The 15,108-nt window shown below is 35.5% G+C and overlaps 1 protein-coding gene across 1 annotated transcript; it reads right to left on the bottom strand.

Annotated features, from left to right (window-relative positions):
• Positions 1-3,223: 3,223 nt before the first annotated feature.
• On the bottom strand, positions 3,224-11,401 carry LOC132635836 (calcineurin-binding protein 1-like). Its single transcript, XM_060352393.1, has 8 exons — positions 10,955-11,401; positions 10,693-10,885; positions 9,714-10,108; positions 6,549-6,729; positions 5,662-5,891; positions 4,180-4,843; positions 3,894-3,969; positions 3,224-3,804 (listed from the first exon to the last, which is right to left on the bottom strand). Exons 1-8 carry the CDS (start codon positions 11,005-11,007, stop codon positions 3,536-3,538), a joined length of 2,061 nt encoding a protein of 686 aa, XP_060208376.1. The 5' UTR covers positions 11,008-11,401; the 3' UTR covers positions 3,224-3,535.
• Between the last annotated feature and the right edge of the window lie 3,707 nt (positions 11,402-15,108).

Raw genomic sequence — 15,108 nt, 5'->3', positions numbered from 1 at the left:
TTTGTTCCTAAAACACATGGCTCTCATAATCAATGCCCCATTAGTTCTCACTCTGAAGGTGAAAAGAAGAAAGAATCAGCTACCAGTAGTGCAATTTCAATACCAATTAACATCAAAATTGGTGCTGATTCTAGGAAGGAGTCTTTGAATGACTGATTGCTTAGGAATGTTTACTCATTGTAGCTTCTTTTAAGATCTAATTATTAATATTAACCACCCTTTTATTTAATTATATTTAGTAGCTAATTAACTTTTCTAAATTACAATTGGTAGTTATATCAAAAGTACATACCCAAATACATATATATATATCTTTCTTTTTTTCCAATCACTATCCATTTTAGATTTTTCATTTCTCAAAATTCTAAAAAATCTCTCTCCCCTTCTCTCAACCACCACCACCACGACCGCACCGACCCTTTCTCTTCTCTCTCTCCCTCTGTGCTCACCCCTCTCTCTCTTTTCACTCTATCCGGTGATCAGCGAGTGTTTGAGTGGCCTAAGATGACACACGATGCAGACAGCGACAATGAAGACTCAGCGAGGAAGAAGAAGAAGATGTAGACGGCGATGGCAGATCTGGCCATATGTATTTTTGGTGGTGGCGGCGATGACACTGATTTGAGATGGCGGCGAAAAAGAAGATGACGTGGAGGTGGAGACATTAGGGTTTTGGTGGTGGTGGAGAGATTAGGGTTTTTTATGGTAGTGGTGTCTTAGATTAGGGTTTTGGTGGTGGTGGTGGTGTCTAGGGTTTTTGCTGTTGGTGGTGGTGTCTCAGATCTAGCCGTGTGTATTTTCTGTATTTTTGTGTGTATTTATTAAAAGCCAAATACAAATACATTCAAAAAATCTACATCTCACAAATACACTGTTTTTTAATGTATTTGTTGAGTGTAGTTTTTAGTGTATTTTGTTAATAGCCAAACACACTGGTTTTGAATGTATTTGTCATGCATTTGAAATTTTTTGTCTTGTATCTGAATGTATTTGTTGAAATCCATTCAAATACACGAAAATTTGAATATATTTGGCGTCATATGTAGTTGAAATACATCAAAAAAAGCCACTGAAATACATCAAAAATAAAAATAAAAAATCACTAAAATACATCAAAAAAAATCACTGAAATACATAAAAAAAAAAAGATACAGAAATACATTATAGCAAAAAAAAATAAAAAATCACTTAAATACATCAAAGCAAAAAAAATCACTAAAATACATCAAAAAAATAATATTAATATCTAATTTAATAGCTCCACCGTTAAAGGCTAAAATCAAGGATCCTTTTTTTACCGTGTTCTCATGTATTTGTTGGCAACAAATACACGCAAAAACATACACTATTTTGCCAAAATATAACTATAAATGGTAATATTTAAAAGGATAGCTATAAATGGTAGGAAGCTACGATAGGTAGTCATTTGAGTAATTTTACCTTTTGCTTATTCTCAACTTTGGGCTCGACTAGCTTATTCAAACTCACCTCCTCCTCTTTACGGGTCATTTGCACTTTAGGCCCTATTTTGGGCTGGTCTTTAAGTTTTGTCCATTAAGACACCAACTTTTTCCATAACTTTATATTTTCACACCATAATATCGTACTAACTTATGCCCCGTGCCCTTAAGCCCCAATCGACATAATTTTGATTCCTAAGAACAAAAATTAAATAGTAGTGCAGAACTATTTTTGTGCAAATTTCCCAAACTCCTATTAACTTGGAACAAGAGAAATTAAAAGATGAAATGGAAACGTAAGCGTCTTTTGACTACCAAGTTGTATTTCAGTAATGAAATATGAATACTTTTTGTTATTTTGAATAATCTCATTATCTTTATAACATAAATAATTGAAAAATTAATATTTGGACAATTTTGGTCTATAAAATTCAAATAAAATTGAAATGTCAAATGCTATTATGGGTGCAAAACAACCGCAAGCAAAAAAGAAAAAATTTTGGACAAACAAAGCTGCAATAGAAATTTGACTGTAATTTGAATTAAATATAACCTAAGCATAGTTAAACTTCATTGTCGAGTGTTGACCAATTTGTGAAGAATATTTCTTGTCAAGAATTTTCATTTGGGCACTTGAACTAAGACGACTTATTGGACCCCTGATCTATGCTTAAACTGTACCTATTAGAACACAGTGATGACACACATACATTGTGTGTAAAACACCTACTCTAGGTGTGTGAGAGCTATATTTTTCCTCATTCTCACTCCATGCCACCACCATCCACCAACATCCTGTCACCTCCAGTTTGTGTGGATTGTATATTTTTCTTCACACAAGCATGATCAACATATTCTTTTTTTTGGGGTAGGGGGTGATCATAACCTATTCTTCCGTGGAACCTGAAGTAAAGCGCTAAGCCGAGGCATGGGCAGAAAGAGAAATGACTCCAAAGAATAAAATCAAAACAAAATAGAAAAGAACATAGTAAGTCCATCCCAGAGCCGGAGTTTAAAAAGAAAAAGGCAAAAAGTAGGGTTCTTACATGTGACCTTTTACTGGATGTAGTAGGATGGATGCGATCCCTTTTTCTTAATCTGAGATCTCAAGTTTGAGCTTGAGAATGGAGAAACTCCTAATATGGATCGCTCCCCCTTTAATTGGTCACTTACAACGTGAATTCAAATTAGTTGAGCTCATGGGTGTCGAATATCAAAAGATTTAGGTGAAGTGCACAAATAGCCGTTTTTAAGGTCATATTTAAGATTAACCAAATTTACAGCGCTTTTAAAATTTAGCCAGCTCAAAATCAATATCAGACGCACAGGACTAAAGTTGAAAATCACGAGTTAATTTCAAACTTCATTCTTTCGGGTCTAACTTTAGAATTGCCAACACCTAACTTCAAACTCTTGTGTCAGAAGATCGCATAAAAATTATTGCAAGTTTTGAACTTTTGCATTTTTGGCTGTGGAAGCAAACTATTTAGCTTGGATATTAATGTACTAAAAGCATTTGAAGCATGAGGATCCCACTTCATAAATGAAACACCATTCCTTTGACCCACATTCTCTTCACAACATTCAAATTAATTGAAACAAAGAGAATGACAGAGACGAGCAACGTTTACCAGACATGATATCCAAATCTGTAGCTAATTATGCATTCAAGCAGAATACGGGTGTTCATATTAGCAGCAGCAGAAGAAGATATAGGAGCGCTGATTTTGTCTAAAGTTACCCTCTTCCTGCTAAAATTCAAATACTTTGGAAAAATTAGATAGGTTTTAAATAGCACATGTACAAGGGAATACATGGTATAAATTTGGTTATACCGAAAAAAAAAAAACATAGAATCGTTCTCAGCAAGAGCTGTCGGACTAGGTGCAAGGCGATACAATACAAGGGGAAGAACCTATATTTGTATCCTCTGACACCAAAAACAGTAGAAAGAAGAAAGAAAGAAAGAAAGAAAGACGAGCTCTTCAAGAAAAGAAGGAACTGCTTACATACAATAATAGACCAGTCACAAGGAAAAGTTGCAGAACAGATTAGCCAAAGCATGATGTACAACATCAAATGTTTCCAGGTTCAGCCGACAAAACCCTCTGCCCCTGATCAGCATTTGGAGAAGTGGTGCGCTCTACTTCAGGCAGAGATGTCGATGATGCATCCATTGTGTCCCCCATTGTGGAGAAAGAGATGCTTGGCTTCTCAGTTCCTGGCAAACTGGGAGGTGTAACTTTTTGTGATCCGTCAGTTTCAGAATATGGTGCATTGCCCGAAGTTGATAATGGGGAAACATCTGGTTCAGAGCTTTTACTCATCCCATCTCTTCCTCCACCTACAACATATTTACCAATCAGCTTGGAGAGGAAACAAATATGTATCCACCACTTGACGTTGACAAGGATTATGAAACTAGTATATCACCTATATTGGAAGGTGTGGCAGGAGATACATTTGCATTTGAAGACAACAAGCTTCCACTTCCTTTTTTAATCCTTGACTGCATCGAAAGCAGCATTCAAATTCATCAATTGTAGAGAAATGATATCTTCCTTTTTTTCCCTTTTAACCTTTTTCTACATGCTCTTAATAGCCAAAGAACAAACAAAAAAATCCTGAACTAGTACGAGTGAGTTGTAGAAAGGAGTATCGTATGTTAGAAGCAAAATAGAATTATGTTACACGGACTCGACAAGGATGGATGTAATACCTTGGAAGTTTCTTCACAATACTTAATAGCAGCTGAGACATTTGTGCAATGGCCATGCAGAAGTGTGTAGGCCCACAAAATTAGTTTCCGTGAAGTGTTCATATCGAGTATGTCGATCGCGTCTATCCCAGGTTGGATATATGTTTCTGTAGCAAATTGTGATGGCACCATATAAAGGTTTATACCTGATGGGAGCAAGGCACAAAATGTGTCCTTGTAGAAATTATAGCAAGACCTAAGCAACATAGAAGCAGTTTCCAGATCTTCATCTGCAGCTCTCTTTACTATTACATTTTTTATTTTAGACAATGAGGGGTTCCACTTCCTCTCAAGATCCTTCAAATGATTCATGTCTTCAAAAGATGAACTCCATAGTTCATCCAATTGGAGATCGACACAAAGCAGTTGTGAGTTATCTAATCCATTAGCTGACGAATTTGGACCTTGGATTTCACTGGAGAGTCTTGAATGCAAAGGCGTTATTAAAGCCATACTAATTACAAGTGATCGACACCAAGCAGCAGAAACATGCTTATGAACTTTTGCGCAGTTACTATTCGACAGCTTTGGGTTCTTCAAACGCTTGCGTATCTTTTCATTTATTCCTTCAAGCGTTTCAACTTTGATATTCTGCTCTAAAGACTGGATATATCGATAAAGATATCTGCAATGAACATCAGAACGGTTTATGTATAAGCAAACTGCTGTAAGTGTAAGCAAGGAGGGGACTTCATAGCTTAAGGAATTTGAAACTGTACTCCACAAATGCTCATAGTATCATTTTTATTATTCAAAGCCCAATCTAACAGCTAGGACTCGGATGAATAAACAACAGAGACACTTCTGGGATACACTGAAAAATTCATACATTCGCAAAAATGAAAAATATATAAAGTACTTGACCCAAGGACAATATCTTGATAGGTACAAGCATTTGTAATGAGAATATTCAACAACTAGCCAACTAACACATGTATAAGTACTAATCCTATTCAGATAGTTATCAAATTACATCTATTTCTTGCAGTTCCTACTTGTGCACCAGCACAATTATGGGAACAAAATTATACAACTTTCTTTTGATAACCAAATTCATTCATTGCATATCACGCCAAGACGATGCCAACATAAGAGGTATGACAATAACTATCCAAAATAAATCCTTCTAACTGATGTCTCTTTTACATCAAAAACACAAATAAAACAAAATCGCGTTAACCATACTAGAAAATAATTATACCTCAACATAGTTCTTATACATGAGCAATTATTTCCTTATATCATTGTTATTTTGCTCATCTTGCAACTGGTGTAGATCAATATTGAGACTACAGAAGATATGGGAAAAAAACTTTTTCTAATTACTATAGAGACGGAAAACAAGTTTTTTCTCGATTGCAATGTAAGCAAAGCTGGAGACGACAGAAAAACTTCAAGTTACTCCAGCACACATAAAGTTGGGGTAACTTCAAAAGGACTTACCCAAATAAGCAGCTCTCCGTCAACTCAGAGCTCTTTATTTCAGGCAAGCCACAAATATCAGACCACATGGTGACCTGTTCCATGAACAGAGAGAACATTTTCTCTAGATGATGCTCACTAGAGTTGCTAGCACCACAAGACGCACTACCAGTCAGATGTATAGATGAAATTAATGCCTTTAAGTATCGTCCAAGGGCAACTGGAATGAGATCTTCAAGACAGACGGAGAACTGGATGAAATATATATATATATATATATATATGTTAGACAAGGGAGTTTTGATTAAATAAGATATGGAGATATAACCAAATTTAAAAGAGTGGGATGAGTTAATTAAATCTAAAAGTATGGGCAGAGCTTTAGGTTCCATGCCGGTATCCAACGGAACAGGCAACAACGAGAGAATTGAAAGAAATGAGGGTCTAAATAGAATATCACAAAATAGGAATTTTAAGCAGATGTATGTAACTTAAAATATATGTTCTTCCAAGCACTTTTTATGTTTTTCCTGCATTATTTTCCATGGCATTATACATGGTAAATCAACTCTCTTTGCATTTTATATTTACTGTTATTCTTTTTGTCAAACAAAAATATTTACTATTATTCCAACTTGTAGAGCTCTAAGATACTGCTTGAGAAATGCTACCCTATAAATAATAAAACTGCGCATAAAATTTAGCTAGTAGAAATGCCTTATAAATAATAAAGCTGTGAATTTTCTAAATTACCCTCAAAGAGGCTTACTAATAGATGCAACCTCAAAAAGGGCAATGCAATATGGAGAAGGTGTACAAAGAACAATATGTTTTTTTTTCCATTAGGCTAATCATTAATGCTGCTAGTCATTGTGAATGATGTATGCAGCCAATTCATATGGCAGTACCCTCTTATCTGTCCGAAGACAGAAATAAGCCCGGTCAAGCGTACAGATGTCTCCTGTCTCCTCCAGCAGTTTTAAATAGAATAGTATGTACTTGCGGATGCAAGTAATGAACTTCCGAGAACTTTCTGCCAAGTTAACTTCTAGGGCTCTCCTGTTCCCTGAGCAACCTTGGGTTCTGCGCCTGCAATATGAAGTTAAGGAAATGATCAGCTAATGAGGCAAGAAATGTGGCTCCAATACTGACCAAGTAATGGACCTGAAAAGAGATTCATCTAAGAACATGATTAATTGACTTTGCCCCTCATGGTTACCAAGTTCACCAGGTGCATGAAATAAAATCTTGCCATCACTGTACCATTTGCTGACTAGAACAACCTAAAAACCTCACATTTCCCTAACAAACATAGGCATTCATCAATTGAACTTCAGTTCCTGTCAGTCTTCTCATCGACTTCCACATTTCCCTAAGTTGTTATAGTGACTTATATTTCTCTCCTACTTGTGAGTGATATAACCTATTCTTGGGTGTCGCAAATAAACTAGCTTCTGCAAATGCTTAAGCCCGACAATATGAAAAATTGAGACATACATTTAAATAGTCAAATCAATTGACTCAGTTCCAGCAAGCAAATGAACACATAAAAACTCTGACACCGTACATAACTCAAGCCTAGTGTACATGAAGTGTGACCAACGAAATTTGTGTGCCAGCCAACAAAATTGTAGGAGGCGTTGCAAAATGGCTGCCATTTCAAAATCTTACTAGGAAGCAGTGGCATGAGCATCTTTGTCCATTAATGGATACTTACAAAAGATTACATAATAAAACAATATTTTAGTGGCTTGGGATGCTTGAGATAAATATTTCTTGAACACATCTTTGGTGGAAACATTCACAGAGTGAGCAGGTTGAGCATGTGAAGACTGAAAGTATCTGTTGTCTTAAAGTGAAAACTAGAAGATTTCCCTAAACTTTTCCACTTTCCATTTACAGATAGTCATGGGAAGAGGGGTAAATCTTGCTCCTTGGTGGATGTTTTTTTCAAATAGGCCGCACCGGTCTGAGAAGAAAGGAGACTCGTTTACCTAGGGGCTAGGTCATATGGAGCTGTTCCACCAAGTAGAGGATTTATGCGGTAGTTACCTCGACGTCAAGGACAAAAGCCAGTCAGAAAACTTGGCAGTGATCAAAGAGAGTAACGATAACCATTTTGATCTCCAGAAGAAATGGAGAGACGTTGCAGGATAGAAAACCCAATTTACATCATTCTCAGACGATCCAGGATAACCTTGATAGGAGAAGATGGCAAAAAAGAAGTTGAAGCACCAATTCAAAAAGATTTGTAATAGTAGTGTCAAAGGGTGTTAGTACGACTCTATATGACATTGATTTGAAATTCAAGGTTGCCCAAAAAAGGGCCAAGGCCATTGAGCCTTATCATGGACCTTGAATCGTAAAAGTACTATTCAAACAAGTTTATCACTGCGTTTGAAACCTAAAAGTAAATTCAAACAAGAGCAAGAACATAGGACCAAATAATATGGTGTGTTTGGGAGAAGTTCAGTAACATGGTGTGCAGGCTACGACGATCACTTTATGACCTAAGCAATCCCATCGAGTGTGGTTGACAAATTTAACACGGTTATCCAGGAATTTACTATGACTCATAGTGAATCTAATTATTCTGTAGTTTATCGTCACTTCTCTCCAGATTGTATTTGATGGTCTACATTGATGATATAGCTATCACAGGTAATGAAGAGGAAATTACCAAGTTGAAGCATCATCCTTTTTCAGTAATTTAAATCAAGAACCTTGGTCCGCTCAGGTACTTCCTAGGTATTGAGGTTGCTCAATCCAGATCAGGCATTTTCATGACAGACTGTAGGCTTATTGATACTCCATCGATCAAAATATTAACCTTCCACCAACTTAGCCTATTAATGATCCAGGAAGATATAGGAGGTTGATAGACAAGTTAAATTACCTCACCATGACTCAGCTTGACATTGTTTCCCTAATGATTGTCGTAAGTCAATTCTTGAATTTTCCTTGTGATAGTCATTGGAATATGTTCCGTGAAAAGACTACTTTACGAAGATCGAGGACATGACATATTGTTGGATATACAAAAGCAGATTGGGCAGACATACAATATATCCAGATCTAGAGTTATGGTTGAGGGCATCTATTCTTGGAAAAGTAACAGACTACACGTAACTGGACGATCAAGTGAAGAAGCAGAATATCAGGCTATGGCAGTGGCTACAGATGAACTCATCGAATCAAGTGATTGCTATAAGAGAACTGAGATTTGGACAAATTGGCCAAATTGAACTTGTGTGTGATTATCAGGCTGCACTTGACATTGGATCAAATCCAGCGTTTCATGTAGGACCAAGCACATAAAAATTGATTGATATTTCGTCTGAGAAAAGATAATTTCAAGAGACATTGTCATAAAGTCCGTCAAGTCAAAAGATTAGCTTGCAGATATATACACCAAGTCCCTTACCCTTCTCAAAACAAGTTACATATACAGCAAGTTTAATACATAAGATATGTATGTGCCAGCTTGAGGGGGAATGTTAGGATCTTGCGAGTATAGTACATATCAATTAGGATAAACCAAAATCAATTAGATTGATTTATTTCCTGTAATTTGTAATTTTGATTTTCTTTCCTTTCTTAGAACATGTAGACTTCACTATTTAAACCCCTAATAGCTTGAGGGAGTAATCAAGCAATGTTTTCCTCAATCTTCTCTTGGCTAGCTTCATTCCTCACAATGTGTGCTTTGGATGATTTGCGAGAAAGGAACAATAGGAAAAGACTTGTAAGGACACTCAAGGGTGTCTTTTCTTCCATTTAGTTTTTTTGGTGGAAAGAGAATGTCTTATTATATAGATACTTGAATGGGTCTTTTGGAAACTCAGTGTTGATCTTTCCAATAGTTTATGTTGACGTGATGCCAATCCTTTTACACCATATGTTAAAAGCTGATAACATTTGGTGTGATATTCAACACCAAGACTTTGATTCAATTAAAAGAAAGGCCTTCCCTAAATAAAAAGAGAACAATCTACAAGGAATCAGAAAATGCTGTCATAGTGGTTCCTCTATGTCCTAAATGACAGTAGTGAGAAAAAAAAGGAAATGCTTACCTTCCCTTTTTGACCATACTGTCAATCTCCCACATGTTTATTGTGAATGAAGAACGAGACGACTTAAAGCAGAAGGAAAGTTCATCCTTTGCCTTCTGTAGATCCTTATCTCCACCTCTTCGATATAAGCCTTGAGCAAGCATATATCTAGCCTTATGAAAATGTTTCAGGTCCCCTTCCACACAGATTTCAAGGGCAGAAAGGCAATCATTGTAAAGCATCTGCCACGCGCCTTCCATAAGTGAATCCGAATCCCCTTTTCCATCATTGACAGAGTAGGCATTGGGAGTTCTATCCTCAAAGCACGCCGATTCTGAAACTGATGGGCAAACCTTACTGAGGATATCCATTATAGTATCCTGAGTTGATTGATTGAAACAGTACGCAGCAACAACCTAAAATGCATCCAGGCACTAATTAAGTCAACAACAGTCCTCCTAAGACATGGAAAATGACCACTTGAAAAAGGCAACTATTTCCAAGTCTGGTCAGAGAAGGGGCATACAGACTAAAAATATTCAGAAGAAACCATTTTAGTTTAGACATGCTAAGTACTCCCTCTCCCAAATGGAATGGTCAAGTTATTTTTTGAGAACTTTTTTGTGATGAGCTGTTAAGGAAAAAGGAAAACGACGCACATGCTACTGAATTTCATGAACTTATATGGGCTGCTGATTAGAGAAGAGTATTATAACACAAACCTCAACTCTAAGCGGGCCATGTTTAAAATAATCCAGGGAAACTATTTTTGTTGAGCTTGTATATATATTTTGAAATGTGGCTTTGCTGTCTCTCAAAATTTTAAATACAATTGGGATAGATTAGGTCTATAAAAAAACCAGAAGAGCTAAAATTAAATTAGCTATCGTCACGACTATCAATACTCAACTGTTTGTATCATAGCTTGCTTACACTTCTGACTGTCTCAATAAAAGAGGAAACGGAGAGGAGATAAAGCGAGTTTCAGAAAAGCACCAACCTTCAAGGCCTCCTCATCTTGTTTCCTACATGCGCAAAGTAACTTCAACCGTGAAGCATGCATCCTATAGAATGAATCCGCAGCAGATGGATTCAAAGCAATAGCTTTAGCATAGAATGAAAATGACGTCTCATGTGAGTATCCAAGCTTCTCGGAGAGTTTTCCCAGATAGAATGCATGAGACCAATCCTCCCTGAAATTGCATTAGGTTACATTAGATGAAGAAATAATCAAGGGAAATGGAGTCACCAAACAGACTTACTTGTGATCAAAGGCCTTCTGAAAGTGTCTCATTGAGTTTTGACAAAACATCATCCATGCTGAATCTTTGGATGGCACAAAGGATCTTTGATCATAGATTGGTACTACATTCTGAAGACCATCATAATATACTAATGCCAATAACTCATGTATCTCGGCCTGAAAAAAGTAGGAGCAATCACATGTAGACTGTAAGAACGATATGCACTAACGTCCCCCTTAGCTCCCAACAATTTTTGTTTTGATAAGGTCTATATATTTTTATATATATTAAAAAACATGAAAACCCTTAGCGAGATGTCCTTCCAGAAATGCGCTAACGTCCCCCTTCGCTCCAACAAAAGCTTTTTTGATAAGGTAAGGTAATTATTACCTATATATAGTAAAAAGCATGAAACAACTTAGTGAAATGTCGTTCTCTTTTTTAACTCTTTGAAAATAGATTTCAAATCGGATAGAATTGTAATTTAATTATTTTTTCTAATATTTAGGACCTAGAAATTGACTAAGATTTTGATTATTAAATCTTTTCTTATTTGAACTGTATGTAGAAACTCCTAATATTTAGGAATTTAAAATCAAACTACGATTTAACTTATTAAATTCTCTTTCTTATTTGAATTATGTAAAATAATTAGTAATAATGGAAGATATACGAAAATAATTAAGTCTTATGTGAAATCTGCTAGGTTTTAAATGGTGTCTTTAGACCTCATATCAACAAGATGATACTCCAATTTTTTTATTATGTTTTTTTCGTACACTTAATTTAGTTTTTTACACCAGAAATATTATTTTATTAAATAATAGTACATTTCGAGAACTTTTCTCAGAGGGTCCTTTCGCATGCCCTTTTTACCTCTTTAACATTTGGACTTTTGGTTAATTTGCCTCAAATTTGTAGTGCGTCCTAATTTAGTAGAGCTTTTAATTGATATTTATTGTTAAGGTCTGAGGAATGAGTGATTTACTGCTCCACCCAATGTCTTACTTCACAATAGATAATTTACAAGTAAATTAAATATTATTTGTAATATTACTTCAGTTATGAAGTGAAAACTGCTATTATCTTCAGGAATTTACGTTTTTATTTTATAACGCAAACACAATTTTAATATATTATTTATAAATTTCTCAAAACGATTTACTCATTGAGTTAGGATACAACGCAAGTCGCAATGTTTTCTTTATAAAACATTTCCTATTATGTAATATAATTATAATTCTTTTCCCATATAAAAATCTTCCACTGCGTTGACAATTCTTTTATCAATCATATTCAAACTAAATATTGGTACAAAGTACAAACAGATATACTTCCATCTTCCCTATTCCCTTCGAGCATGTCTATGATTTTCTTCCCGAGCATAAAATTAGTTTAAAAAAGGTTGAGTGTTAATTTGAATAACAAATTAGAGATACAAACATAAGTAAATACCTTGAGAAACATTTCCAATGACACAAGAAATAGTTTAGATCTTTGACTCTACACAATAGTATCACTATATATGTGAGTATAGTTACTGACATAGAAATTTTCATCGATCCAAACTTCTCAAAACAATTTCATCGATCAAAACTTCTCAAATCAATTCAATTTTCTCCTCAAAGTAACTAGATAGGAGACTATGGAGGACACGAATTAGGGTAGAGGGTTAGTTAGTAATTGAGTGTTTTCCCACTTATCCTTGCATACTGGTAGTCATAGTATTACTCTTGTAGGCCCTTGTGTTTGATAGTAGTTTGCCATGTCTTGCTATACTGCTTTGGATTGCTTGTTCTTTTTTACTACGTCGTCCTATTATCTTGAGTTATTACTGCTTGTTATATTACTGATGCTTTTTCATCTCCTTGAGTCGGGGGTCTATCAAAAACAGCCTCCCTACCCGTCAAAAGGTAGGGGTAAGGTCTGCGTACACTCTACCCTCCCCAGACCCCACCTGGTGGGATTATACTGGGTATGTTGTTGTTGTAAAGTAACTAATTGCTCTTGAATTATTTAATTGAAGATAATGAAATTCTTAATTTTCATCTTATTCCTAAAATTAACATGAAGTGAATTATATATAGTTATATTACATAGTTCAAATAAGAAATTTTTTATATAAAACAAAATTTAAATTGGTTTTAAGGTCTAAATATTATAAAAATAATTGAATGATAATTTTGTCTAATATGAAATCTATTTTTAAGGGACAGAAAGTCAATCAACATTTCACTTTGAGGCCAAGAAAGAGATTTACATAAGCTGAACATTTTAGTTGATTTTAAGGTTTTAAATATTAGATTTTTCTGTAGTTCATACAAGAAAAGATTTAAAGCAAAACTTTTGTTGATTTCAAAATCTTAAATATTAGGTAACTAATTAAATGAAAATTATGTGTAATGTGAAATATATTTTAAAGGACCAAAAAGTCAGGACAACATTTCGCGTTGAGGTTTCATTTAGTAATAATATAGAGTAAAGTTATATAGAGTGGTGGTGGTTAGACCGACTATATTATATGGGGCAGAGTGTTGGCTAGTCAAGAACTCCCATGTCCAGAAGATGAGAATAGCAGAGATGAGGATCCTGAGATAGATGTGTGGGCATACCAGGAGAGATAAGATTAGGAATGAAGATATTCAGGCCAAGGTGGGAGTGGCCCCCGTGGATGACAGGATGTGGCAAGTGAGATTAAAATGTTTTGGGCATGTGAAGATGCCCCGGTTAGGAGGTGTGAGAGGATGGCCGTAACGGGCTTGAGAAGGGTTAGAGGTAGGCCTAAGAAGTATTGGGATGAGGTGATTAGGCAAGACATGGTACAACTTCAGCTCACCAACAACATGACCCTTGATAGGAGAGTGTGGAGGTCAAGAATTAGGGTAGAAAGTTAATAGGTAGACAGGCGCATTTCTTTTCCATTCCCAGAGTGTTAATATTATTCTTATATTTTCACATTCTAGGTTTCTATTACTACCTGTTGTTTCTTTAGCCTCGATTATTATATTCTTAGATTTCTTAGATTATTATCTTCTTGTTCTTTATGCTTGTGCCTGCTGCCTTCCTATTTCACCTTTTCATTTTCACTTTTCTTTGAGCCCTCGGTCTATCACACACAACCTCTCTACCTTCTCAAGGTAGAGGTAAGGTCTGCGTACACTCTACCCTTCCCAGACCCCACTAAGATTACACTGGGTTGTTGTTGTTGTGTATAGAGTAAAGATATAAGTAGATAACGAGAGCGCATATTTAGACGAGATAGCAGAAGTCCCCCACTCTTCAAAGATCTCATCAAGTTCTTCTCTTAGTATCCTCCTTAATGAATTAATATGTAGATTCCTTACATGAACATTAAACCTTAAAATCTTTTAAAAACTGAAGTCTAAATTTTTTGGTAACTAAATAACTTTTATTTACCAAATGAGAAATCTACATCCGGTGTCATCAAAAGCTAAAAGCGCAAAAAAGCTCTAAGGTCAGTTGGGGCTTTAAGCACGAAGTGTTAATAAAGTGTAGGCTTAAATGAAAAAAGGCGCAAATGGAGAAAAAATACAAATATTATATGTTTAGTCCAAGACTAAAAATTATAAGCATGAATAACAAATATATGGACAAACAAATTGAAAAAGAAATTACAATAAAGTGAAATATAAATTGCTTAGTGTTGCCTCCTCGGGAACCGCTCATTGGCAAGGAAAAGTATGTCTTAGAGCCTTGATGAAGACACTGAAGCGCACATTAAGAGAGGGGAAGCGCTCATCACCTTTTCAGCCTTGCTTCAGGGCTTAAGTGTGGCTTTGACAACGCTGACATCATCAAGGATCAAAACTGGACAAACAGGTTGGGACAACGTCCCAAGCATGCCTTGAACTTAAGTAAAACTAAACAGCAAAACTAACAAACTCCATTCTAAAGTAGAACCTAACGAGACTGAACCAAATCTTAAGGATAAAAGTTAAGCTCTCTAATTACTTGGTTTACAAGCTAGCTCGCTGAATGCCTCCTGGATGATCATTCTGATAAGCACCTCAGGCCTTCTATGTTGTGAAATTTAAATACCTGAATTCTAAAGAGTTAACAATTTAACTAAGAATATACTAATTTGTAACTCAGAATTGTTATATTTAATTACAGAAAAGGGCCTTGGGTTTCATTTTTCTTTGTAGAAATCA

The sequence above is a fragment of the Lycium barbarum genome, chromosome 4 (genome assembly GCF_019175385.1).
Source record: "Lycium barbarum isolate Lr01 chromosome 4, ASM1917538v2, whole genome shotgun sequence".
NCBI classification, from domain to species: Eukaryota; Viridiplantae; Streptophyta; class Magnoliopsida; order Solanales; family Solanaceae; genus Lycium; species Lycium barbarum.
Note: the sequence above shows the minus strand (reverse complement) of the source record. Positions and strands in the feature narration are given on the sequence as shown.

What these genes read in the sequence shown, in the direction of transcription:
- LOC132635836 (XM_060352393.1), bottom strand. Translation starts at nt 11,007, where the DNA reads ATGATGTTTTGTCAAAACTCAATGAGACACTTTCAGAAGGCCTTTGAT. An exon ending in CAGAAGGCCTTTGATCACAA is followed by an intron (nt 10,886 to 10,954) that starts GTAAGTCTGTTT and finishes ATGCAATTTCAG; the next exon opens with GGAGGATTGGTCTCATGCAT. An exon ending in ACGGAGAGCTGCTTATTTGG is followed by an intron (nt 4,844 to 5,661) that starts GTAAGTCCTTTT and finishes TGTTCATTGCAG; the next exon opens with ATATCTTTATCGATATATCC.